General features: G+C 37.3%; 1 protein-coding gene across 3 annotated transcripts; it reads left to right on the forward strand.

Moving 5' to 3' along the window:
- RASSF9 (Ras association domain family member 9) lies at positions 1-26,763 on the forward strand. 3 transcript variants are annotated; one of them, XM_063396375.1, is made up of 2 exons: positions 1-259; positions 22,753-26,763. In XM_063396375.1, the coding sequence occupies exons 1-2, from the start codon at positions 213-215 to the stop codon at positions 24,026-24,028; spliced, it is 1,323 nt and encodes a 440-aa protein (XP_063252445.1). In that variant the 5' UTR covers positions 1-212; the 3' UTR covers positions 24,029-26,763. The 3 variants fall into 3 exon arrangements, with proteins under 3 accessions (XP_063252445.1, XP_063252446.1, XP_063252447.1); XM_063396376.1 differs by lacking the exon at positions 1-259 and adding an exon at positions 273-624; XM_063396377.1 differs by lacking the exon at positions 1-259 and adding an exon at positions 20,601-20,623.
- Positions 26,764-27,627: the final 864 nt, after the last annotated feature.

Consider the following 27,627-nt stretch of genomic DNA (forward strand, 5'->3'; position numbering starts at 1 on the left):
CTCCTTCAAGTTCGCAGTTGGGCAGGACTCCAAAGGTGCAGCAGCAGCAACAAGCTGGAGTTCAAAGTTAGCAGTAAATTGCACAACTTCCAGCTCATCGCTACGCTCGGTGACTATTAACAAGCTGGAAGGCACTCAGGCAAAAAAAAAGTAGGGGAGAAGGGAACACCCTGGAATTGTTTGGGGATCGCTGATGTTATGCCGCTGGGATCATGGCTCCTTTTGGAAGGAATTTATTAAAAACCCGGCATAAAAACAGGTAAAGTGCGTGGGTATGTGGGTATGCGTATGGGAGGAAAAGGTAGGGCGCTCTGGGATGTATTACTTTTTATACTTTTTATGGTTCTGGGGGCAGGATGTGCGATGCGGACCGTGCCGTTCCCGGCAGCTGAGCTGCCGGGCTCACCTGCGAGCGGGAGCCGGGCCGGGGAGCGCAGGCGAGCGGGCCGGCGAGTGCCGAGCCAAGGGGCTTCTCCCTGGCTCCCCTCCCCCGGACCTGCCCGGTCCCCCAAAAGAGCTCAGGCTCTTTTGACTCCTGGGCAATATTTTCCGTGAGCAAGAGATCGCTCTTCCGGACCTGGAGCCTTCCCCGGCTGAACGGAGACAGAGCCCTGCGCTGGGAAGGTGAGGCTGGCCGGGGCCGGGACAAGCGGCCGCAGCCCCGGCGTTCGCGTCCCGTCGGCGGCCGGGGGGAGCCCGGAGCTCTTCCCCTGGCCCGGGACAGAACTCCCCGAACTTCTCAGGGGAGGGCCGGGCCCCGGGCCCCCCTCAGCCCCGTTGCCCTGGGAGGCTGACCGGCAGTCTGTAATCCCTTTGGATCTAACCCGTGCCTTATACTGTCCGCGGGCTGTCAGCCTGGGAGGTAGGAGAGCATCGAGCTCTCAGCGTGGGGAGGCGGGCGCGGGGGGAAATATGTTGGGTTTTTTGTTTAGCCTTTAGTCCGAGATGGACTTGTAGTGTATATGCTTGCCTTTTTTTTTTTTTTTTTTTTTTTTTTTTTTTTTTTTTTTTTTTTTTTTTTTTTTTTTTTTTTTTTTCCCCCTTAGAAAATGTTTCAGAAATTCTGCTGTGGTCCTTGGGGCTGTTGCTGCGAAGTTTCTTTATGGGGACTTTGCCCCTTATGCTGTGCATGCTTCCACATGCCCCACACACGGGCTGTAAAAAGGAGAAAGAAGGTTATGTAATCATGTTAGGTGCTAGGGTGGTACCAGGTTTTTAAGAGTAAATTTGCTTGGACCCTATGGAAAGTACAGTGGCTGAGCCCATCTGACTGAAGCCGAACAGAAACAGGTCACTGAAATTTTGCCTTGGTGAGAAACTCCAAAATCACTTGTAATCTCATCCCCACTTCGCCTAGTGTTCTTCACTGAAATTCAGTTTGTATTTAAAAGAATGCTAAAGACGATCTTTCCTATGGGGAATATAATTGAACTTGTCTTGTCAAATAGTCTTGTAAAAATGTCCCATTTCTTTTCCATATTTGGCTTTTGGTTTTCACATTTGTATACTGAAAATTATTTGAGGAGGAGCTTGTGTTTGTTGCGATTGTGTAAAAATATTAGGTTAGCATAGTATATGGAATATAAATTAGAAAGATTGTAACAGTCAATGTTTAAAAATCAGATTCTATTTTAGAGTTACAAGTATTGTAGTTTACAGATTAAACAGCGTATTTTGCTAATGTGTCTGAAAATAGTAAAACTTTGATACAATTCTCATATGGTCATTTTTTGTTTAGAAGATCTAGAAAGGTGGATATGAACTTTTCTACGAAATTGCTTTCACATAGAGCTGGAAATTTATTACTCTTAAAGTACAAGTTTTGTTCCTGCTGTCACTTACCTGAAAAAGGATTAAATCCCAAAGCACAGTTCCACGGTAAAACTGTTCAACGGTTCAACGGTAAAACTGTTTCTTCTTTTGGATATTTACAAGATCTTCACACTAATTGCATCAATCTCACTGTGTTTGTTGATGTGATATTTTATTCTTCAGGAAAAGAAAGTCATAATCCAAAGCTTTAAATAGGCACTAAAAATTAAAATACCAAAGGGACCATTACTGTGAACATCTAGGACTTTCTATTCCTTTTATCCTCACATCCCCAAAAACGAATTAATGCCTCTAATGGCTTAGAGGATTTGTGACAGTAAGAAGGGTTGTGTGACCACAGAAATGTAGGGGGAAGGGGTTAAGAACAAAGCAAACTACATACTTCTTAGGATGTGTTATTATCTATTCAGATATCTAAATTTCTTCATATTTAATGTTAGCTTTGATACTGAATTTTGAGAATGAAACTTTGCTTATGCAGTTAGTAAAATGGTTTTGCAGTATGATTGAAGAGCTACATATTAATTATTTCTCATTTTAATTGCATCTTGGTGAACTCATTTGAAACCTTTAGAAGTGAGCTTAAAATCCTTCACCGTGTTTAGGCTGGTAGCTGGAGAGTCAGAACTTGTGGCTCACTACTTTGTCTAACTACCTGTAAAGAAGGACCAAAAAGGGTCATGCACAAATGTATATCCTTAACCTGCTGCTGCTTTTTAAAATAGGCTTAGTGCTCATTCACATTTCTGGGAAACTCAGCTTTTTCTTTTTTTCTCTGGAAGTTCTTAATGACCATTGGCTACATGCAAATATAACTCCTGAAAGTTGTAAGATAAGCAAATGAGGAATAAAATCTATGTTTACATGAGGACATAAAGCTAAGTTGAGGCAACAAAGGTAGGTGGAAGAAGAGCCAGAAGGAAAATGAAGGCGTTACAGTCATTTGCTCAGATAACAAGATGACACCACTGTAATTAGTTCTTGTCTTGCAGCATTGCCCAGAGGTTCCAGATCAGGGCCCTTTTTAATAGTAGGCTCTTCACATCCAGATTGTAAATTGCCAGTCTCTGCCCCAAAGACCTCAGAGTTTAAACAAAGAGGTTACTCTAACTGTGTGTCTGAGCAAGAGGTGAGAGCTGTTGTCCTTTATGCCATGAGCCTTTGGAGAAAGAAACTGAGATTAAACCTCAAGACAAAACCTGTGCTGCACTACTGTTAGTATTTGAAAGATCTTCAGTCAGTATTACTCTCTTGGGCTGCTGAAATGTCACTCATACAGAGACAGCACAAAGCCCATGTAGCGAATAGATCACTTAAGCCCTGGTTTGATTTCAGGGCAGTGGAGTCTAGGATTGTGACTCCAACATATATTTCCTAGTAGTGATATTTTGATATCTTTTCCAACAGCTATAAGTAGTTTTTACACTATCTTTGTCCTCTGTGACAAAGATAAAAGTAATCACAGTCCCCAGAATGTGTATGTGCTTGTCACTATGTCCCCAGGAGAACAATACTTCCAAGACACCCCACCCACTTACAAACCCAAAGTGCGCAGCAGGGACAGGTTGTACCCTCTGAGGCAACAAAGGAAAAACGAAAGTTTCCTGCAGGACTAAGGCTCTGCAACTTGAATAAACTCAAGGGGATTTTTTCAAATGCAAATCTTTTAAAGATACTTACTTTGAGAGTGAGAGCAATGTTCAGCTCACATCAAACTTCAAAAGTGTACTGAGGGCAGGGAATACTTAGCTGGAGGTGGAGAAAGAGAAAAGGCACTGAGTTATTTGTTTATAAGGTCTAGTATTGATCTAACACATTGGTCTGCATGGAGATAAAAGAGCTCCCTATCCAAATATGAGAAATACAGAACAGGTATACTTGCAGTGTTTAGGTACCAGGGTTTCATATTGTATTCAGTTTCCTGGTTGCTAAGCAGAACAGGAATTTATGCTGCACTGATTTGTGGTAGGATAAGACTTCTCTGCTCTTGGGTGCTACATTTGAGCACTTTTGAAAATGAGTGTTTAGGTTTATTGAAATACTTCAAGGATATCTGGATCTATGTCATAGTGAGAAAAATGACCTTGTTGCTATTTGTTTCATTGTAACTATTTCCTTGGGTTTTGAGCATAACCTTTAGACAAAATTGTTGAATCTCTACTGTTTCATTCATGTTGTAGCTGGGATACTGAAAGGGAGAGGGTACAGATAATCTTGATGCTGTAGGGCTGTCCTGTTATGCTCAACACCTTGAGAAATACATTTTACCAGTGTACTTCATGCTGGTCATATGCTTCCTACAAAAGTTTGTATGCTCTGTTGGCATGCAAAAATTCTGAACCCAGAGTAGTGTTTTATGATTAAAAAATTGTGTTACAAATCTGTTAATATTTAAATGTGTTTACTGGTTTTGCTTTTGCTTCCTGTATTTTTTTTCTCTTTTGCTGTTTGCTATTTTCCACTGTTTTCCACTTTTACTCACTGTCACAGGAATCAGAGTATGGTTTCTCTGTAGGAGGGAAAGTCTTACTTTGCCTACTCTTTAGTTCCGCCTTTCTTTAATCAGCTCATCTCTGGTTCAGAGGTAGAAAGAAAGACCAAGTATCTCCATTCCATGTGATGGATATAAGAGGGAGTTCTTCCTGTCCTGACAGTCAGAGGCCCCTCCCCAGTGAGAGACACATTCAATTGTTCTCTCAATTTATATATTACAGTGCAGGGTAGTGAATTAGATTAGAGACTTCATCTATCTGATAGTGACCTAGCATTTCCATGATCCCTCCCTTTCTCCCTCCCTCCAGTAGTTTCTCATTGCATCTAGTTAGCATTTGTGTATTAGTCTGAACATCCCTCCTGCTCTGCCTATGGTCGAGTACACTGCTGTGCATTTTAAACCTTGGTGAAGTAAAACTGAAAATGCTCAGCATTGAGGTTGGGACTGGTAAAGCTCTTGGAGATCAGCTGCTTGTCTGAATGAACTGTGTATGACCCACACTGTAAGTCTCATGGGATCATGTGAGATGTCTAATACTTCTCTTGGATGAGCACACCCGGATATAAATTTATATGAAGCTATAAGGGTGCTGTTTGATAGAGGACTACGAGGTATTTGGTATGTATGTTGGAGGGGGTAGATAAAAGTTTTAGAATCGGTGGTGCTGCTGGTGTTAAATTTTTAGATTGAAAAGATGGTGCTTGTTTGGTAATGGTAGAAGGCATTCTTTTTACATATTTTTCAACTTTTCCCTGAGTGTGAGATGAGTAAGTGAACTATCAGAGAAGTTCCTTTTTGAGACAGACTTCATACATTATAATTTATTTTCTGGTCTGCCTTGGAAGCTTTGTCTCAGGGGTCAAAATGGTTGCATGCATTTTCTAATAATCTTTGTACATATTTGTTCACTTCACTTTCAGGAAGAGCTTTTTGTCTAGCAAAACACTAACTTTATTTCTAAAGAGTTAATTATCTACTATTCCAGGAGGGCAGGCAGCAATTTCATCCTGAAGGAGTAAGTAAAATGAGTAATAGAAGTGTAATACTACACCATCTAAGAGCATGACTTAGGTTAAGTTGAAGTTAATCTGAAACACTAATATAGTGTAGAGTCAGGCTGAGAGACACATTTCAGACGAAACTCCCATTTTTTTTGCAGAAGATAAAAAGAGGAAAAATCTTGCTGGTCAGTGGTCATTTCCTATTTTACTGTTGAAAAACTAGTATTGTGCATGAAGAAAGACACATTGTTGAATATGTAATTAATTCAGTAGACAGAAGTAAGTTTTCGGAGTTAAGTATTTTTTAAAATTCTGTTAACTATAATAAAACTCAGTGATAATCACAGAGTAGTACCTACTGATTTACCTATGCTCAGAAAAAAGTTTTTTGTTTGTTTTATACTAATAATAACAATTCAAAACTCTGCTCTGCAACACTATTATTTGAAAACATTAACATCTCATATGCTGTACAAGCTTTAATTAGTTCATCCAGCTTCTATATTTAGTATGTTGGTAAATCCTTATTAATAGTGACAGAAAGGATGATGCAATAGAAAAATGTTAAGACCAGGCATGAAGTGAAGCCTAGAACTGTGGATGTTGGATGTGCTGGTACCCAGTTGTGTGCATAGGTAACTGGGCTATTATTGCCACTTCTATTGTTTCTCTTCTGTGTTATGGTACTCTCAGGATGATGGCTTTCGGTCTTCCTCTGCAGAGTGTTTCCCTGCTAGCAATTCCTCAGGTATCACACAGGACAAAACAGATAATAGCATTTCAGGAAGCCTTGTCCAAAAGAATACTTTTTTGAGCATGTTTCTGGAACTTGACTCAAATAGGCTCCAGGATTAACCACGCTGCCTTTTCCTGATTTGACCTAGCCAGAAATACACTCAGGGTGCAGAGGTGTTGCAATAGTGATAGCGATACTGATTTGTTTGTGACCTCACACAACCGATAAGCTTACTTAATATTCCTCAACAGTAATTTGGGTGTTAATATTTACATGCCTCAGGAAAATAAGTAGGACATGACTAGACAGTGTAAAATGTGTAGAAGGGCAGAGTGTGAAAGCCAGTTAGTAGGAGACGTATGAATAAAATCTATGAGTTTTTTTATCTGGTCCTTATACAGTCCACTAAACCTAGATACCGTGCAGGAAAGTGAGACTACATTGTGGATTGTTTAAGTTTAATTTTATGTGATATTTCTGAGGAACTTTTTCAATGGTCTGAAAATTTCCATAATGTTAAAAATGTCTTGTAAGGAGGGTTTTAATGTCCCAGAAAGAGACATAAATAAAGAAATGCCAGGAGCATCTTAATGTATTTTGAGGTGGTTTTGTGAAGTGAACAAAAGAAAGGAAAATTACCTGCTGAAACTAAAAAAACAGAAAGCAAGGTTCTTGATGGTAATGTTAATAAAGTTGTCATGTAACTATATTTTTAATGCTGTGAAACCCAAGTCCTGATGCCATGCAAAAATGAGCAAAAGGAGTCAAACTTGAAAGAAAAAATTCTAGTGCATGTTTGGCACATCTCTCATGCACTTTACTTATACCCTTTATTTAAAGATGTGCTTCTCTTTCACCAGCTTTCTTATTTCATTCTCACTGCTGTCTGCCTGAGTGCATTTTTGCCTCTGTCAATTTGAGACATTTAAATTGTAGCTTAGATGGTTCCTAGACATGCATTTTTGAGCATCAACATTAGAAGAAGGCTATGTTGTAATCTTGGAGGTGATGTAACCCAACCAGTCTGGGTTGGGGTTGTTTTTTTATGATTTTTTTCCACATTAATTAGTAAGTTGCAGAATAATCATAGGAGAAAAACATGTTTATACAGACGGTAAGTGTTTGCTGTGAATATAATATATAATTTGTTTATTTCAAATGTCTAAATCATGAAACTGATTAAGTTGCTTTTTTTTATTTTTCACCCCTATTTGCTCTCTTTCACTGATGTAAAGAGTTCTGAGTTATGAATTTCTCATTTTAATGGTAAATATAATCATCTCTATTGAAAAGTAGAGATTTTATTTTTTCCTCCTTTTAATAACACAAAATTATTGAAACTTGAAATAAATATGCAAAAGCATAATATTCTCATGTTCAAGGACAAAATCAGGTTCATGAAACTTTAATAATCTATTAGACACTTGTTTTGGTGAGGTATAAATATGTTTACCTTACTTTAGCTTGTGAGGGTGTATGACCTCACTGGAATAGTGTAGTGGAATGAAGACTACTAATTTTTAAGAGAGTCTGCCCTTGGGTCTTGAACATGCAATTTGCTTTGTGTTAATAGATTCCATCATCTGTGTAGAACATCTTACTTTGCTTTACCCAACCTCCTTCAATTCAAAGGAATTATTTCTACAGAGGGTATTTTCCACTGTGAAAGGTCTTTTAAGCTACAACATTTTTCAGAGCAACAGTTGGGACACTGTTTTGATGACCTAAAGTAAACCTCATTTGCCATAGGAAGCTATCAGATTTTGCTCACTGATCAAAGAGTGGTTTAGTGATATTTGTAAATGTGGGATGTTGTGCTGATCATGTTCAGCTGCTGGTGTTTTGGTTGGTAAACTGATGTTCTGAACTGCTGTTTTGTTTGGATGTTAGCTGTTGACAGACTTCCTCTGGACGGATTGCTACTTTTAACTTGATTATTGCCTGCATCTCTCAGGGCCAGTTTGTTATTAATATCCTGCTTTACTGAAAAGCCCTGCACAAATTCAGTTTTCTAACAACAATTTAGGATTGGTATTGACTTTACCGCACTTTTCCAGACTCTTGGCACTAATAATGTTTGTTTACCTATGGAAGTCTCTACAGGTGTCAGACAAAGATCTAAGTTATTTTTGGAACTGCAGTTGTGGATGGTTGCAGTACTTTTGCTGACACTCATATTGCTCCTGAGATTCAAGAACACAGTAAAACACAAATGTTAAGCTCCATCTTACTCTACTTGAGCCACTGAAAGTTTAGGTATCTAGTCATCTAGGTACTCTTTGTAGTTAATGGATACATCTAAACACTTCCAGAGGGCAATTCATTCAGTCCTAGACAGGCTGTCAGTATGGGATTAGTCACCCTTTTGGAGGTGCCTATTTTATGCCACTGATTACAGAGGAAGGTCAGAAAATGATCTTTGACTGCACAGCTACATTTTTAAATAGCTTAAGGTAGATGATATGAGCTCCACCCAATCACTTTTCATGGAGTGTGCTCAGATTTGTAGAGCAGGTTATTAACAAACTTTTGCACTACTCATTTTAGAAATTAAAAAGGAAAACATGAACAGAGAGGTGAATTACAGGTAGATAACGTATGATTAAGGGAGAACCATCCTAACAGCATGGATATCTTCCCTGACCCTGTCACAAAATTCCTACCTAGTTTTGTGTAAGACACATAAATCACAGTTTACAGAACCGGTTATTCACTGTGTGTTCTTCATTTGCTAATTCAGTGTCCTGTAAACTCTTTTACATAAGGGCTGGGCAAAGGAAGTTTGTGGCTGTCTTACTTTGCACATGTCTGTGGATATCAATTCAGTTAGACAGAGGGAGAATTAAAATGAGTGGATAGCTTTGGTTTGTAAAAGGGAGATCATTCTCTAAAAGAGTATATGGAGATAAATTCAGTAATGTCAGCCTGAAAAGCATTTGAATATCTGATGGTAAAGGACATAAATCAAGAGATTAAATTTTGAAAAATGTTCTCTAAAAGGGTAATACCATACCTAGGAGAAAAAAATACAAATAAAAATGCACATATATTGAACAAATGTAATAGGGGCTAGTTTTATGAAGGTGCCTAAACATAATTCTAGTCACCTAAGACAACTTTTAAGAACTTTAGATGTTTAAATTCTGACTGGTAGCACTCCCCAGCCACCTGTACTCCTATCATGTCTTACGCTGGCCCTGAACATCATGCAATTTGTTCTTCCCTCATTATGCATTTTTCATGAAAGTCTTATGAAGTTACTCTAAACTGAAATTCTCTCAGTATTTCATGTTGAAGCTGCTTCATTTTGTGCTGGCTTAAGTTCCAGTAAGGCAGGCAAGGACAAGGATTAGTGTTAAAAGCTTCAGTGAGAGAAGGGAATCAGGTTTTGAGTTGCTATTCTAATTAATATTTCTCTTTTTTTTAATGCAGTGAACATTTGAACATGATCTAACAGCATCTAAGTCCTGCCCTTTTGTTCATGTTTCTGACACTTTTAGGTCAGCTCCTGCTGAATTTGCTGGTATCAGCAAACCCCTTAGGAGTTAGGAGCTCAACTCTTCTGTAGTACTTTTTGTAGGAAGTTGAGATGTCCAAGTGAGCATTATGAATTTCAGCAGCAAGGAAGATACTTGAAAGTTATAACATTCAGTGTCTGCAATGCCTCAGTACCTTCTGTGTCTCTGACAAAACTGCCTTTTATATGCATTTAAGTGAGGCAAGTGACCAGTGTAGCAGGCAATTAATCCTTCTGTGGATACACTGAATCAAATTTTGTTGAACTAAGTAACATGGAAATCTTGAACAACAGTGTCTGAAATTTTTCAGTACTTAGCTGCATGTTAAGCATATTTCTTTGTGCTAAAGCATTTGTGCCTGGAAGGCATATATTCAGTACAAAAATGCGTTTATGACAGCTTGTGTTGGATGTGATCGCAGAATGCATATGTATAGCTCATAAGATATACTGCCACATAAATACAATAAAATATATTACAACCCCCAAATCATTGTATATATAAATAATACATGCAGAAATAGCCACTTCTGTAGGTTGCATATTTATGCATATTACAAACCTGAGTCCACACCAGCCTGTCAGAAATGACAGGCAGAATGTGCACATGTCACGGAAGAAAGCTAAATATGTGTATTTCTCCCAACATGACAGAGCTGTTCACATGGCAGAGGGAAGCTTGCCTTCACCCAGCTGTCACTGTGGTAACCACTCAGCTTATGAAGTACCTTGTTAAAAGGCCTTTTTATCCTCCCTGAGCTATGAAGCCATCTGAATTGCTCATATGTTGAAAGGATCCCCACCCGCAAAGAAATTTGGATATGTGAAATAAAGAAACATAGGATTAATTTGAATGTTGACTCAGTCTGACTTTCTGTGCACTAATGACAACAAGTAGTTTGCAATGTCTTTCTGGTGTCACAGGCTGCTTGGGATGATCACTATCCTGGCATGAATGTATCTCTAAACTAGCAGCATAGTTTCTCTGGCCTGCCTTGGTCTTTGGTCACAGTCACGTAGCCATGCTTACCTTCAGCTGTGCCCACTGTAGATTTTTGTTCTACACCTGCTATCCCTGCTCATCACAGTTCTTTTGCCAGGAGTTACCACCTTTTCAGCTGCATTAAATTTTTGAAGTTTGTTCCTAAACTGTTCAATCACATTTGGATGGCTGTCTTAGGTGGTTTAACAAGGCTTTTATCTTTATGGCTTAATTCATCATGACTCATTGGAGATCAGACAAGAAGCTCAGTTCCAGTGTGAGAGTTGTGATGGACAACTGACATAGTTATGAGCCTCTTCATATGAACCCAGCTGTAAGCACGTTATCTGAACCCATTATGTCTGTTGTAGAACAAGTTTTGGGATAAGTCATAATTGTTCAAATATTTTAGGATTCACATGGCTTTTTATCTGAATCACATGGAATGTCTTTCCTCTGCAGTCAGCACCCTTCATCTTCTTCCAGCTAAGAATTGTGGGGAGGGGGGCTACGGGACATCATTCTCTGTATCTCTCTCTTGTCTACACTTTTCTTCTTTGCATTAATCTCATAAATTTCCCATTATTCTTGGTAATCTTTATCATCCAGCTTTAAACTTGCTTCCAGACAGCAGTTCATTTCTTTTTGCCTTTCCTGTCTGTATTGCTCAGCTAGCTAGAGCTAGTTTTGCAATCTCCTATGCCCTCTTTAAGCATATGCATTGCTTGGAAAGAGCACAGTTGGTGAGGTTAACATTTCATTTGTTCAGTAGCTGTTTCAGAGCAGATATGGTTATATTTCAGGGACCCTATGAGCCTGTGGCTGACTAACTACATATTGAAGCATTCATTGATAGGCAATTTTAGAAAATTACTTAAAAGCATAAGCTGCACAAATCTCTCAGTCTGACAATGGACAGTAGAAATGCTTCAGGTTTCTTTTTAAAAAAATTATGTCCACTCTTCTCGTTAGCATAATTATGTATCTAGTTCTCAATTTAGCTCTTTAGAATGAACATTTATATAAGAGTCCACTTCATTATCTAATTTTTTTCCTTTCAGCTCTTCAAATACTGTAAGTAATGGAACACATATGTCACTGAATTGTCTTTCAGAAAGTTTGAGGGAGAAATTCAGATGAAAAAATAAAAAATAAAAGAAAGAATTGGTTGTAAATTAAATCTCGATAGAATATCCTTTGAGGTGATATTTTCCAAAATTATTTAATGAAAGCAAATGAAATGGGAAAAATTATACAATATACTTTCAGAGTGGAATGGTTCAGTCTAAAGTTTATTGCAATACATATAGGAGAATATTAAAGCCCATCCTGCCTTTCTCACTCCTAGCAAACTGTAGAAAGAGACTCAAACTGGATTTTATAATGTAAAATCATTAGATTTAAAGGAGTTAGGAAAGGTTAGTGATTTATATATAAATAATGATGTTGTTGAACAGCTCTAAAGGCTTTGCTGTTACACAAAGAGCAATCCTAAGCCCCCTTCCCAGACTTCTGGCTGTTCTCTGTCATTCCCTTTGCATTGATGCTATCCTTGCCTGACACCAGAGAACCCAAATGAGTATTTTTCTTATTTTGTTTCCGGAGCCGAGTTTAACCTTAGGATTGGCAAAAAGAAACCAAGTCCGTGTGTACTTTCCATTAATTATGAATGAGAAGAGCACCTGTCTCACATGGTGCCACCAGGAGCAGAGAAGAGGTGCAAACATGTAAAGGTTCGTAAGAAGGCAACCATCCCAGCCTCCCTCAGATCAGGGGTATTGGAAAAGTAGCATGAAGTCTTATTATTTCTTTGTCTGTATCTCATTCCATTATTTAACTTGCCTTATTATCATCTGTCTACATATAGTGCACTTTGTTCATGTTTTGGCATCTCAGACCCAACCTCAGGATACTTTGTGTTTGTTTCTTCGCTGGGCAAAATGTCAACAGAGGCAAGGGAGGGAAACAGTACACTTTTACCTTTCAACAAAAGCTGAACTGAATTTTGTGGAACCACAAAAAAAGAAAAAAAGAAAAGCAAACCAAACAAGAAAACCCCTTCATACTCTCAATGCTTGGAATTCCCCTCACTTCTTTGATCTTAAAAGCTCATAAACAACCAGGGTGCTTCTAAAAGGCAATTATAAAAATTCTAATGGGAGAAGTTAGATAACACAAATTTCTATTGACTGTAACAGCAGCTCTATAGTTTAGAAGCCTGTGTTCCAAATGAGCTATTATTTTTTCTGCTTCCTCTATTCTAATAAAAGTGATGGAGTTTTAAACACATTCTGTACATTATTAATAGGATCTCCATAAAGTTTGCATAGTGTAACCAGTGCTTAAATATGCATAGGTACTTAAATTAGACACAGGAGCAATTTAACAAATTATTTTTTTGCAATATAGCAAAATTCTTGTGGTAGATGAAAAGTACCAGTGGCATTTTCATTTGTTCATTAGTGAGAACTACCCATTGCTCAAAATCAAGATGTAGCATTTACTGTATTGATATTTCTAAACTTCTCATGTTGCTTATTAACACTGAGGAATTTGAAAATACCCATTTTCCTATCCCCCCATGATGATCTAAAGATTTACTGTTACTGAACCTGTCAGTGTTTGTTTTAGCTCTGGAGTTTTTCCTGGATCTTCCATTCCTGTATAACAGCTGCTTCCTCACCAGCAGTTGCAGTATACACATCAAAGCATGTTTTCCCAGTAAAGTAAATTGTTGATGTTACTGTTACTCATCTTAGAAAATATTTTGCTGGACAGCTAGTTCTCCTTTTCTCAAACCTTCACCTCCACTCTCTGAGGCTACTGCAAATACAGGCCTGGTATGATAAACGTGTTACCTGTCATGACATTTTGTGTACACACCACGCTTGCCGGAATTCCAAACATTTTTTTGACTAATATCTACTTACCAACCTTATGAGTTTGACTATGCAATGGAGAAATGATGATTAGTCTGACAGGAAGACAGATTTAAAGCAGATGTAATTTATAGAGAATGTGTACCCTTAGGGGCAGAGGAAAATTTCAGAGGTGAGACAGGAGGAAAGAGCAGGGGCAAATGCAGTCTCCACAGTAGCCTTTGCACTTGCCTGTAGGTTCAGTGATTGCAAGTGTAAATATGGTATAGGGCAGAGCTGATAAGTGAACGGGAGGACTTAGTAAGCTTTTGGTCAGCTTTGCTGAACATCTGCACTCGGCCCTTGCAGATGAGGTTTTGCAAAATAATATTGGCCATTGTAGCAAAGGCACAGTGTCCTGTCATTATTAAACAGAGCAGCAGAGGAATGTTCAGGTTAATCCATCATAACTATCTCTCTTATCTAGCAAACAAGGTGTATAATTCCTCTTATAGGACCCCTTACTACTGTCTTTCTGTTAGTGCAATATCCTGAGATAGTGCAATTTCTCGGCTTATATTCTATGTACTACAAACTCTGCTATCCATCCACTTAACAGATGATAGCATTATTACAGTCAGCCCTTGTTGGTCCTTCTGTCTGGCTGCTCTGGTTTCCTTTTCATCCATTTTAAGCACTGTCAGGACCTTTTTCCTTTTTTTTTTTATTTTTCTTAACAAAAGGTCCCTGTTCAGACACCTGTTTCCAAGCAGTACAGTGAATAGAATGAAACACATGATTTCCCATGGGATTTTTACCAAAGTCTGGCATTTCAAGTTAGCAGCAGTCTGCTGTGAATGAGTTATTTGCAGTTAAATCATTATCAGAATTATTTTCTTTAAACTGTCATACCTTTCATGTTTTTATTCCATAAAAAAATATTATCCTATTGCAAAGTTATTCCACTGAAATTTGTCAGAGAACCAACACAGACTAAAGTGTTTATGTGAACAGAAATTTCAACCACAGATCATTGCTAAATTATAATGTATACAATTTTGCACAGTAGCTAAGGTGACAGCATTTCTCCACAGAAGATATGAAGGACCTACTTACAGTTTTAAGTACATAAATTTTAATTCATATAGAACATAATTTGCAACAGCTGTTGCTAATTAAAATGCTTCATAGAGCCTTCCAACAGTATGTGTATCTTGTTGAATAAAAAATTTATGCCTTAAAAAAAAAAACAGAAAAATGAATATTAAATTTATACCAGGAAAAAATAAAAGTGTTGTAATTAGCTAGTTATAAAAATAGACTTTCTTTAAATTGTTTTATTTTTTAAAATATCTGAAATATTTCAATTAGAGCATCCAAACTACTGTGTATATGTGTATGTTTGAAAAATATCACATGGCTCACAAGAGGCGTAATTTCCTGTTATTTTTAGTAAATGCCTATGTACGCTTCTGTAAAGGAGGAAGTTTTATCATAGTGCAAGATTAAATGGATACAGAAACAGATGGTGGAGAGAAATTTATTTCTCTCTATAAATAACAATTATTTTGTTTTCAGAAGTTCTGTGGTGTTCTTTCCAAATCTTCCTGCAGTATTTGGACTACAGTGGTTATCTGTATCGAGAGCTTTATTCTCACTGTTAAAGTACTGGTTCTGCCCTGCCACGATACCTTTCAGGTGACCTTCTCCCTGACTTTCATATGATGCAAAAGGAAAGCAGAACCAAGCTTCTGACATGTCATGTATGGAATTTATGTGTCCTAGATGACATGGATATTAACTGTGCCTCCATTAATATTGTTTTTAGGGACTTGTGAAGGGCAATGGGAAGGGATTTAGTTAATAGGCTCAATTGAATCCCTAAGGCTTTAGAGTCATTCCAGCTTCATCGAGTAGTGAGAGAGTAGCTACTTCCTCATTGCTGCCCTTAGGAAACTCAGAAGCATGTAATATACTTAGGCAGGAGACATAAAAAGTATAAGATTTGGCCTCTATTGCTTTTTGAATAACTTTATAGAAGGGGACAGAAAGTTAAGAGTAAAAGTGGCTTAAGTGTGGATAGTCTGAATAAACTTAATATGGACTTTCAATATGAGCCATTTGTTCCTGAAAGGTTGAAATACTTCTGATCCTAGTTTTCCTATGGACCGTGCATTATCCCTACCTTTAATGTTTAAACTCACTTTCAAAAATTTTTTTGGATCAAATTAAGTCAGTTTCTTCCATGCAAGAGCTGCAACACATGGCTTCAACAGCTTTAACTTTTTTGCAAATTTCACAGATAAAAATGACAAAAAGCCAGCATATGTTTTGGTCTTTTCCTTCATAATGATCATCTATTGTCTCGTATATGAATATGTATAGATAGATGTACATGTATATGGTAACATGCTTTGAGATTTTGAAAAAGGAAAAATAAAAGCAATAAATACAATAAAAGCAATAATACAATAAAAACAATAAAAGCAGAGTTATCTAAATGGTATGTGATGTATGTATTTTCTATGCTTCAACTTCATATTTGGTTATTGACTTCATATTAGGTCAGAGGTCTGGTAGAAACAGCATTCTCACACCATTTCCACAAATCATTGGACATTAGGGAAAGAGTCATCACTGAGGGTGAGTTTGGGGATGTGAACAGTCTCTCCAAGGATTTGGTCATGGCACCAAGCCTGTGGTTGGCCATGGCACCAAGAGCTCAAGGAGCTTCTGGATGATGTTCTTAGTAATATGGTTTAATCTTAGGTAGTTCTGTGAGGAGCAGTGTGTTGGAGTGGATGATCCCTATGAGTCCCTTTCAATTTGAGATATTGTGTGATTCCGTGGCTGATATTAGCCCTTATATCCCCTGACATTTAAGAGTCACTGGTGTCAGAAGCTCTCAAATTACATGTATCATGTGCTACAAATGTAGGCCATTTGTGTCAAATATCCCTGTAATATTGGCTTCTTATTATTTCCAGCAAATAAATATAATTAAAGACCATCACATTTTGATTGATAGTCAGTCTTATCTTTGATCATAGTTATAGCTCAGTTCTAAGAGATAACAGAGATTAAATAATCTTGGCACTGAGACAGTGAGGCTTTTAGAAATAGCATGAAAACAAGCCAGGTGCTCTCCCTTGCTTGTGGAAGAAGCACCTATGGGTGTTGAACAAAGAGAAGACCCTAGTACAAACACATGCTTCCCAACAGGCACGTTTATGTGCCCCAGCAGCATGCTCAAAGACCAGCCCCTTGAAAACCCTGGATTATTAAATGTGTAGTGTCTCTTGTTTTCCCTGGGTGACGTGTGCCATGGTGTCACAGCATTTTCAAAGCAGAGCAAGGGGCTCAGCCATGGAGCAGGGCTGGCTGGGGGGCTGTTCCCCACTGCTGTGCAGCGTGGCAGGTGGGAGACGTGGCACAGAACCTCCTGCTGAGGAGCTGGGAGTGTACGGCTCCCAGAGGGACATAGGGCCTGCTGAGCAACACGGGGGGCAGAGCCCTGCTGGGTCTCCCTGAAAGTGATATGTCTCTTAGTGGACTCCAGGAATGCACCTGGATGGCAGACTCTGAATCTCTTGGCAAGGACTTCACTGCGAGGGTGCAGCAGGCAGCAGCAAGATTGTCTCAGAGCCTTTTTGGTCTTCTCCCTGGAAGAAAGTGAATTGTTCTGGGTGGCATCTTGGTATAATGTAGGGGTTTGCTTAGAAGTTTGGAATAATTTTGATCTTACTTTGGGGAGGTCAGGGCAGTGACATATCTACAATCTCTGGTCAGCTGAGGACCCCACCACAGCAGTCTGTCAATTATAAAACATGATTACCATCTCATTTGTTGCAGATTGGACTGTACGTGCTGTTGAGAGGGCTTAGGCTGTCATAGAATAAAACATGATTTTCCAAAAAAATTGGTGAAAATATGACTAAGATATTTTACACAAATGGCCGTCTAGCATGAGCTCTTTCATGCTAAATTTATAAATTATTAAGAATTCTATGCATTTTCAAGGAAAAGGTTAATGTACTGCTTGGGGTGCGTGATCTATTTTCACCAACTGACATTTATTCCACATAAATTATTTCAATGACTGGGAGGAGGCAACTAGTAAAATGTTTGGTCATAAGCGTAATCTCAGGTTTGAATCCCTTTCCTAAGTATTTTTCAGTTAATGAGTTTGATTTATCTTCACAGAGGGTATGTTAAGAAATATGGCCATATTGAAAAAGGAGTTAATTTTTTTGGGGGGGAGAGGTAGTCTAGAAAGAATTTGTTGCAGTGAAGGGAGACAAGGTTTTTATCTATGCTTTTTTTTTCTCAACAAAAGCAAAATATTCATTTAGTGTCCATTATATTTCAGAAACACTGCATTACATTGCTAACAATATGATATAGAAGTGGTCTAGTCTCAACAGAATGTTTGCAGAAATTAGTCAAGAAAAAGAAGCATCTTGTACACATTAAGGTGAAATTCTAAAATGTAGGGTGATCTCTTTATTTGATTGGCATGATTGGTTATAAAACTGATTTATTACATATTTGGGAGATTGTTTCAGAAAGGCAAAGAATTATGTTTGATATGTATATTTTTGGGCCAGATATACCCTAAAGTCAGTAAATATCAAAAGTGCCCCTTCCAGCATTTAAGCTATCTCATATTTTGACTTTCTGTGACATACGTAAATGTTTTTGTTTTGTCTATACATTGCTGGAATGTATTACCTTCCCCTAGGCCTGAAGAATAAATTAACAAATTATATATCTGACATACAACAATCAGTGTGTGCTGATGTAATTAAGACTGTGTGAGGTCTACAGCATGATTGGGATGGGGGTTTGGATCATCTTTAAGAGAAACAGGGAGCAGAAGGCATAAAAATAGCAATCCAACCAACCAAACAAAAAGATTGGAAACATACTTTTGACCATTATTAAGTTTAAATTCCCATCTGTTCCTAAGTAATTAGTAGCTTTGTAAAAAAAAAATAGACTTCCATGTTATTGTTATCATCAAGACTTTATAATCCTAGATGTATAAGTAGAACATTTCATTGATCAATTCAAAGAAGCAGAATTCAAGCCAGAACAGAAAACTTCAAAGCCTGTTTATTACAGCACTGTATTTTTTTAAAAATATAAGTTGCCTAGCTAGTTTTGAAGAAGTAATGATTGTGGTCTTTAGGAAACTCAAACATTTAAATTGGAAAAACACTTTGGCTGTTACACTCCTATTAACTGCTAGGTTATTAAAAAAGCTAGTTCTTTTGTGCCCTTTACAAAACTGCAGGACATGAAATTCAAGGAACCTGTAAATATGATAAGGTTGCCTGTCTGTTAAAATGACTGTTTAAAAGCAGATCTTGTTCTTGAAGATTATAACTTATATTGCATCCCAGAAAAAAAAATCTTGTTAATGATCAAAATTTATTCAAGACCTTTTTCTTAGTATTAAAAGGAATTAATGGATTTCCTTATAAATTACTGGCTAAATTGAACAGTCAAGGTCTAAACTATGTTGTGCAGTTATGATGCATATGTCTCACATTTAGTTGTACTAAATCAACTGCTGCTGTAAACATTCTTGTTACATTTCTCTCAGATAAACCAGAATGAATCTGATTGGATTAATCTCACCAGATTTTAACTATCTGAAAGTGACCTATTTGATTGAAGGTGGCCACATAGCTCTCTTGTAGTTAATGAAAGAAATAGCTTCCTCTGATGATTATTCCTAATACTCAAAGATGGGCTAGGCAATATGGATTCTTCTTGGAAGTCTTGTCTTTTCTCTTGATGAAGAGGAAATTTTGATGGTGAATTTATACTGAAATCATAACTTTCAGATGAATTCCACTTCAGAAATGCAGAATATGCTCTTCATTTTTCATGAGGAATGCACAGTTTAACAAAAGATATTACCTAGTACTGGCATCGTTTTGCTTCCTGAAGGCAAGATTTTAATAATTGTTATTCCATGGCTGACACAATCATGCTTCATTTTTTGTTTGGAACTACCTGAGTTAACCACGAAAAAATAAATATACAATAAATTTTACTTAAAATATCCATGATAAGGTTCCAGTTTACCATTTTTAGCAGAAGATAATAAAGAAGCACTTTTGCTATTTTAGAATCTATTAGAATTCCATGGCAATGAAAGATTGTAAACATCTGGCTAACACCTTTTGCTTAAAAGTGAAGATCAAAGATTGAGTGAAGTGACTGAATAAAAATTAAGATAATATATGTTGGAACAAACACAGAAAAATTAAGGAAATAATTTGTACTTTACCATGCATGATCCAAGAATTACAGAGATGCTCGGAATTTCTTTTAATTTCATCTATCCTTTTCTGTAAAATGTGGCAATATAATTAAAAGATGTAGGATACATAGATTATATACAGATATATTAAGTAAGTACTTATTTTCATATATAAGCTACTTGATTTACTTGTGTACCTGCATGTGCATAGAATATCCAATTGTACTACTCATAGTTACATACCATAGGCAAAATAAAGAACTATCCTTCCCAAAAAGGCTGAATGTAAAGTCTGGGCAGACAGGTGCATCATAACTTAAAAATTTGCAGGGGGCAATAAACAGCTAGAAAAGGGTTGGAAACAGTAATTTAAAGGTGTTATTTTTACATCCATACTATTTTCAGGGATCCTGCAGAGATTGCTTTACCATATACATTGTGTTTCCATCAGAAGTTTGCTTAACTCCTGCTGAACTCTGCAGGAACTCTGTATGAGAAAGAATAGTGAAAGTATTTGTCAGTGTAATAGTTATGGGCTGTCTAGAGGTCTGCAGATTTGTCTGAAGATTTGCTAATAGCACAGAGGGAAACTGGCTTCATAAGGAAACTTTAAAGGAGCCAGGAGGAGAAGAGACAATAGTCTTTGGCTTTATCCAATAATTGATTACATACTGAAAATATTGACTAGGAGAAAATATGCCAGTCAAACAAAAAAGAGTTTTGATTTGAAAATATACTAGTCAAAAAAAAAGAGTTTTGATTTGAAAATATACTAGTCAAAAAAAAAGGAGTTTTGATTTGAAAACAAATTACATAAGACACTTAGAAGAATGCTAGAAGAGATGACATTCATTTTCTGAAATGTATTTCTTTATCAGAAAAGAAACCAGAAAAGATACATCCTGAATTTACTGCCTCAGAGTCCCCAGTATGGTATTTCTTATATTTTATGCCTTTTTTTTCCCAGTACGTTTATAAATTTAAATTTAAATTCAATGACTGATAATATATTTGTAAATCAATTATTTAGGTATCAGTAGTGAACATAGTTTGAGAAACTATACTTTTCATTATTAATTTTGCATATTTTTATGCATAATAAATGTTTCGCTTTTTTTTCTTTGCATATCTGTAGTGTAAAGCAAATACTGAGTTATTTTAGTCACAGCTGACTTATGTTGCAACTGGTCATTTACCTGAATTTCACTTAACTGCCAATCTGTCAACAGAAAAAAAATAACATCCTGCAGATTGTAAATCTCAGAGGACTTACAGATACTGATTTTTTCTGGATTGTGATATACTTCACAGTAATGCCATTTAATCTAATATCATCCTCCATCCCTTCCTACGCCCCCTTAAACTGGAGTATTTCTCTTTCTTTGTGCCATTTTGCCATTTTCTCTTCCTGTGATATGTGATTTCTTATTTTGAGAAGTAGTCTATGAAAACATTATTAACTTTTTGAGCACCAGTTTCAAAAAATAATTACTGTAAAATGGTCTTTGAGGGGGAGCTGTTGGGAAGGGAAAATTATGTTATTACTCAGAGTTATCTACCAAAACACACATTTTACAGAGAATGTTCCAAGACCTGAAGCAATGTAGTTGGGTAGAGCTCTTCTGTGCAATAATACTAATAAAATTACACTTGTCAGTTTTATTAGTATTCATTTGCAGTTTCCTTTCTTTTAAGGATTTTTGCCTTCTGGTCAGTGTGGCACCCAGAGCTGAGTCAATCATAGTTCAATTTATTGGATTGCAGTGTGTCTGTCATGTTGTGTAATAATTAAGAAAAAAGAACAAGCTGGATTGCTTTACTAATCATAGGGTGTAACCGTAATTAAGCCAAATAAAACTCCATATGCTTACTACGACTCTGAAGACTAAAAATGTTCTCTGAATAAGTAGTCCTAGACAGAAACAAATGCTGTATTTCACTCTTCAAATATGGTCTGAATAGTTCTTTTCCTATTCAGGCTTTCTCTGTTAGACTAGGTTAGACCTCATTCATTCCAATTAACTGCAAGCGATACCAGAAAATCCAAAGACATTTTTCCTCAGGGAATTTACTGTTTTATCATTTGATGCAAGAGGTCAGATCATCAGGTCTGGGCAAGAAGAAAACTATTCAAGTGGAGTCTTGAGGACAGGCAACTTTGCCAACGTGGGCCCAGAGCAGTCCAGGACCAGATGGGGACAAACTGAAGAATTAGCTGTAAAGTGAACTTCAAGCTTTGGTCCACTGAATTGCTGTCTAGGCACTAGTGACTGTGCCACAGCTACAGGAGCCCTAATGGGAGCTCAGACACCCAGAGTTAGGTATCTCAGTGTACAAGGAGGTACCAGGTCGATAGCCCATTCATTGTGAATCATAAACAAACAAGTAAATAAACAACTAAATAAAATAACTTTTTTTCCTTTTACTGCCTTTCTGTATTATTTCAAATAACAAAACTTCAGGAAGAGCAACAAATTTCTTGACACTTATTAGTTATATAAAAAAAAAGGAATACAATTTTTTTAATGCTTGTGTGGGTCCAGGTATGGCAGAAGAGCTATAGAGTTATCCTATTGTCAGATTCATTGGTGGTGTTCAGTCACCTTTCCTCAGTCCATCTATGTTCAGTGCATTCTTCCCTTCAGAAGCAAATTCTAAGAGCTTAGAAATGTCTGTGCAGTCTTTGTAATGAGAACAAATAAGGTCTGAAAGCTATGCTATGCTAATAACCACCTATGAAGGTGTAATGCAGATAGCCAAACTTATCATTGATTGTTAATACACTCTTTCTATGTATACAAAACCAAGATTTGATAAAAAAACTTTTTTTGTGAGAGTCTCATTCAGCTGGACTAGTAATAATATTAAATCACTAGTCAATTAAAGCTGTTACTTAATCCAAAGATATTTCTTCATGCAATTTAAGCAAGTATATTGTCTTGTACAACAATACAGGACTTTTTCAATGTGTTAGTCATATCAGAATTATAGTAATTATTCATACTCAGTCTCTGCCATTGATATGTAATTTATACTTGGTCTCTTCTTGTTTTCTAGATCTTCCAGCAAGGACATGGCCTCAAATGAAAGAGAGATTGTGGTTTGGGTTTGCCAGGAGGAGAAGATTGTATGTGGCCTGACAAAGCGCACAACTTGCTCAGAAGTGATTCAAGCACTGCTTGAGGAACATCAGACAACATTTGGAGAGAAAAAGGTCCTTTTTGGAAAACCTAGTGATTACTGCATTGTAGAAAAATGGAGAGGCTCGGAGCGAGTTCTGCCTCCCTTGACAAAGATTCTGAGACTTTGGAAGGCCTGGGGGGAAGAACAAGCTAATTTGCATTTTGTATTGGTAAAGTCAGATGCTTTCCTCTCGTTTCCATTGTGGAAGACAGCTGAAGCCAAGGTAGTACAAAATGTAGAAAAGCAGTGGGATCTCAGCCCAGCAAACTACATGAAGATGTTGCCAATAGACAAGCAAAAAAAAATTGTGAGGAAGACTTTCCGGAAACTGGCCAAGCTTAAGCAGGACAGTGTTCAGCAAGAGAGAGATAATATGGAGACACTGATTCATCTGATCATTTCTCAAGATCATACCATTCATCAACAAGTCCTTAGAATGAAGGAGCTAGATATGGAAATTGAAAAATGTGAAGCAAAATTCCATCTAGATCGTGTGGCGAATGATGGAGAAAACTATGTGCAGGACTCCTATTTAATGATCAATACAAGTGAGTCTGAGCAGCAAGGGAGTAGGCCAGATGATCAAAAAGAGATGCATGACTATTTGAGCAAAAGTGAGGGAATTTTACAGGTTGAAGAGAGACTGAAACATCACAGACAATTAATAGAGAGCCTGTGTGCTGAAATTGAAAGAGAAGTACATGGTATATGCATGGAAAAAAATGGAGAAGAACTTCGTACAGAAGGAGCAGGTAATACTGAACTGGAAACTTCAGATTTGGAAAGTGTAAAATATGAGCTGGAAAAAAGCATGAAAGATGGTCTGAGAATCAACTCATACCTGAGCTGCATCCAGAAAGAACTTACATACAGGGACTCACTGCTTCAAAAGAAGGAAAAAGAATATGAACTTCTTACAGAAGAATTTAATTTGCTACACGTTACAGACAACATTGAAACTAGGTTTCAATCAAATGAAGAGCCATCCAAGGGCAGTGGCATCTCCAGTAACAGCATTGCTGTTCCTGACTTTGTTCATAGAGTGACTAATCTGGACATAAACGATACAGACTCTGACACTGGAATCAGCTCTACACACAGTCAGGACTCTGAAATAACTGCAGGGGACCTGGTACTGTTGTCAACATAGTTGAAAACAACGCATTTTAAAAAAAATATTTTGGAGGGTATTTATAAGAATTAGTAAACCTGTTGTCTTGAAAGTTAAGCTCTTCAAGATGTTAAAGCTGTGGCACTGCTTTAGCAAAGCAAAGAGTGTCTATGTACGTCCTTAATAGTATACTTGTGTTAGAATGCTATGTGCTAGAATGGGTTAACTGGCAATAGGTGCAAAGTTGTTGGCTTTGCTACATCAAACACGCTGTTTGACAACACACTGTTTAGATTTTGTAATGTTGATATGCAGTGAAATGGGAGCATTCTGACTGGCTTGGACCAAAAGTTTGGAGATTTCATATTCTTTGGTCTTTGGTTCTGCTCCTGCCTCTCCCTAACTTTTTAGGAAGGTGAAGTAGAGACTAGAGAAAGCAAGACCAAGAGCTTGATTTTCAGCTCTGTTACGTTAGCTTTATGCAGACGGAGTTTCCTTGCTATGACGCTGCTGTAAAAGATTATATAATTGAGCATTTAATCTGTTAAAAAATAGTTTTTATGGTAATGTAGAACAGAGGAAATATATTTTCATCTACACTGTATTTTTAAATTTAGTTTATATATAATATCAGGATGATATTTTTAAAAATTCCCAAGTCCCATTTTAAAAATTACCTTCCACACATAGGTTTTTAATTTTGATTCTCTTTCAGTAGCTTTTACCTGCTTTTAAGATCCTTAAACCCCCTACTTATCTGCTGTTACCCTGTAGTTGCCCCAGCAATGTTTAAGTCTACAGACTTCCTGCCAGCAGGCATGTCAGAACTGCTTATGTCCTGCTTGTGCGAGACGCTCAAATCTCAGGCTCACACCTAACCCTAGGGGCATTTTCAGCAAGCCTTCCTCCTGCCTATCTCACCGGCTGGATTCAGTGTCTTAAGCCTCCTGAAATCATGACTACCAAAAAAAAAGCATAACAGAAGCAACAGGTAGGAACCAGACATTTTAGTCTCTGGCTAGACACTGTTTCCCAATAGCCAGCTCGCAACTATTTTCATATAGCAAGTAGGTTTTCAAATACCATCTCATACTGTCGTGGACCAGGAAACTGTAAATCTTACTTCTCCAGCAAGGACCTTGGGATACAGCTAAAACTGATCCACTTTATATAGTTTATAAAATATTGGGCTCCAGGTTAAGTAAAATTTTTAAAAAAAAAGAAGGGATGCAAAACATGAGAATTTTACAACCATGTGGTTCAGTCAATTTTTTTTTTATTTAGGATGTAGTAGTTTATCTCAAACCCTTCTCAAGCACATTGCTCTAAGTCCAAAACAAAGCTGTAGAATTGAGTTGTCTCAGTTACCAAACAAGATTTCTAACTCTGTGCAAGAGCCTCCTCTAATAAAGAGCACATGCATAATTTCTGGGTTGCCATGTTCATATTTTGCAGATCAGTCTGTTTAATACTTCAGATTAAAATAACTGAATGGAGAAATGATTAAAATATTTCTGAATAAAGTTCAGTTCTGCAAAATTCAAAGCAATCCTGGAATTTACAGCCTACAAAGTAAACAAATGGACTTAGAAGGTGTAAATGTAAAATTCTTTCAGATACACTACTTTCTTTTTCTAGAATTTTCTTCTCCTATGTGTCTGTCAAGTATGTGTTTTCTAAAATGGCCAAAGTGCCAGGACTGCTGATTAGCATATATTTAATGCAGAAAAAAAAAATAACACAAACACAAAAATACCCCACCCAAAACCAAAACAAGAACATAAAAAACCTTTTCTAAAAAGAAAATTCTTGTGATTTTTTTGTTGTGGGTTTTTTTCCTAATCCTGGATATTATAAATAGTTTCTTTCAGCAAAATGTGTTAGTTGCCTTAATATATTTTGTGTTGTATTTTTTCATACAATGTTTTTTGAATGCTTCAGTAATAATGTGTAATATTTAGACTCATCAGCTCCTGATGGAAACACATGTATGAAATATCTTATCTTTGTAATAATTTATTAACGCAACTCTGCATCTTTTGACCTCTGTGGTATCACTCTGACAAGTAGTTAAGCCCAGAGCTCTGAATGCTGAGAGTAGACTAATGTATTCTTTGAGTTCTTATGAGTTTAGTTACCAATAGCTACAATTTCTATTGAGTCATTTTTTATATATAAATGCTTAGAGGATAGAGAATTGAAACAGAGTAATATACACAGCTGTGCAGGTTAGTACAAGACCCAAGGTGGGGAAATATTAATTTCCATTCATACTCTACCAGATTTATTTAGCTCATAGGAACTTGTGCGAGTTCTCTCAACTGATCTTTATCCACACTTGGTGGTTGATTGTACCTCCCCTGCGACTTGTAGGTCTTAAAAGTATTACTGTGTTTTAAGAAGAAAATAGGAAGAAATAGGTTGAGAGAGAGTATTTCTTAAAAAATAAAATAACGTTAAAAATCCAGTGTTTCGAAGCATTTATTTGAAGTTTGTACTTTGATATCTCAAATATTTTTTTCCTTTCAGAATTTAGAATGTACAAGATGATTAAACACTGGGTGTACTCTTTGCTGTTTATCTGCCTCTACACTTTCCATATACTTGTTTGACCTGGGTTTGGGATGCTAAAAGTATTCTTTATGAATCTTTATATTCCTTACTTCCTCCTTTGTCACAGCTATCTATATTTTACTTTAGTTTAAAATTCCCATAATTTAAAATACACAATAAAACCTTTGGATAATTTCCTGTCATTCCATTAAGTCAGTTGACATACCTGTCTTCAAATTTGTTTTTATTTCATAAAATTTTAGATGGACTATGGAACACTTACTGCCAAGATCAAGTCCTGCATAAGAGGAGAGACAAATTCTACCCAGGGAGTGGAAATGTGAAATTTCAAAGTAAAATGAAACAAAAATCAGAAGGGTGGTTATTTCATAGAATCATAAAATTATTTGGGTTGGAAGGGACCTTAAAGATCATCTTCAACCCCTTGCCATGAGTAGGGATGACTTTTGTTATACCAGGTAGCACAAAGGTTGCATCCAGCTTGACCTTAAGCATTTCCAGGGATGGGGTATACACAGCATCTCTGGTCAACCTATTCTAGGGTCTCAACACTATCACAGTTAAGAATTTCTTCCTAATATCTAATGGAAACCTAATGGAATGGAATTCATAATTCCTTATCCTGTCACTACATGCCCTTGTAAAAAGTCCCTCTGCAGTTCTCCGTAGGCTCCCATTAGGTACTGGAAAGTGCTACAGGGTCTCCCCAGAACCTTCTCTTCTCCAGGATGAACAAACCCAACTCTTAGCCTGTCTTCAGCCCAGAGCTGGATGCAGTATATCAGGTAGGGTGTCACAAGAGCAGAGGAGAAAAATCCCCTCCCTCTACCACCAAGTCCTTCTTTCCACAGCCAGTCTTGATCTATTCTCTCCCCAGCCTGTATTTGCACTTGTGATTGACCCAGCTTAGATGCAGGACCTTGCACACTTGGCCTTGTTCAACCTGAGATTCACACAGGCCCAGCTCTCCAGCTCAAGGCCCCTCTGGATGTCATTCCTTCCCTCCAGCATGTGCACTGTACCACAGAGCTTGGTGTCTCTTGGTCACCCTCCCATCTGTTCCC

This window comes from Prinia subflava, chromosome 4 (genome assembly GCF_021018805.1).
Source record: "Prinia subflava isolate CZ2003 ecotype Zambia chromosome 4, Cam_Psub_1.2, whole genome shotgun sequence".
Taxonomy (NCBI): domain Eukaryota; kingdom Metazoa; phylum Chordata; class Aves; order Passeriformes; family Cisticolidae; genus Prinia; species Prinia subflava.

Coding starts and splice junctions, on each gene's coding strand:
- RASSF9 (XM_063396375.1), top strand. CDS start 213: ATGGCTCCTTTTGGAAGGAATTTATTAAAAACCCGGCATAAAAACAG. Junction 260..22,752: donor AAAACCCGGCATAAAAACAG/GTAAAGTGCGTG, acceptor CTTGTTTTCTAG/ATCTTCCAGCAAGGACATGG.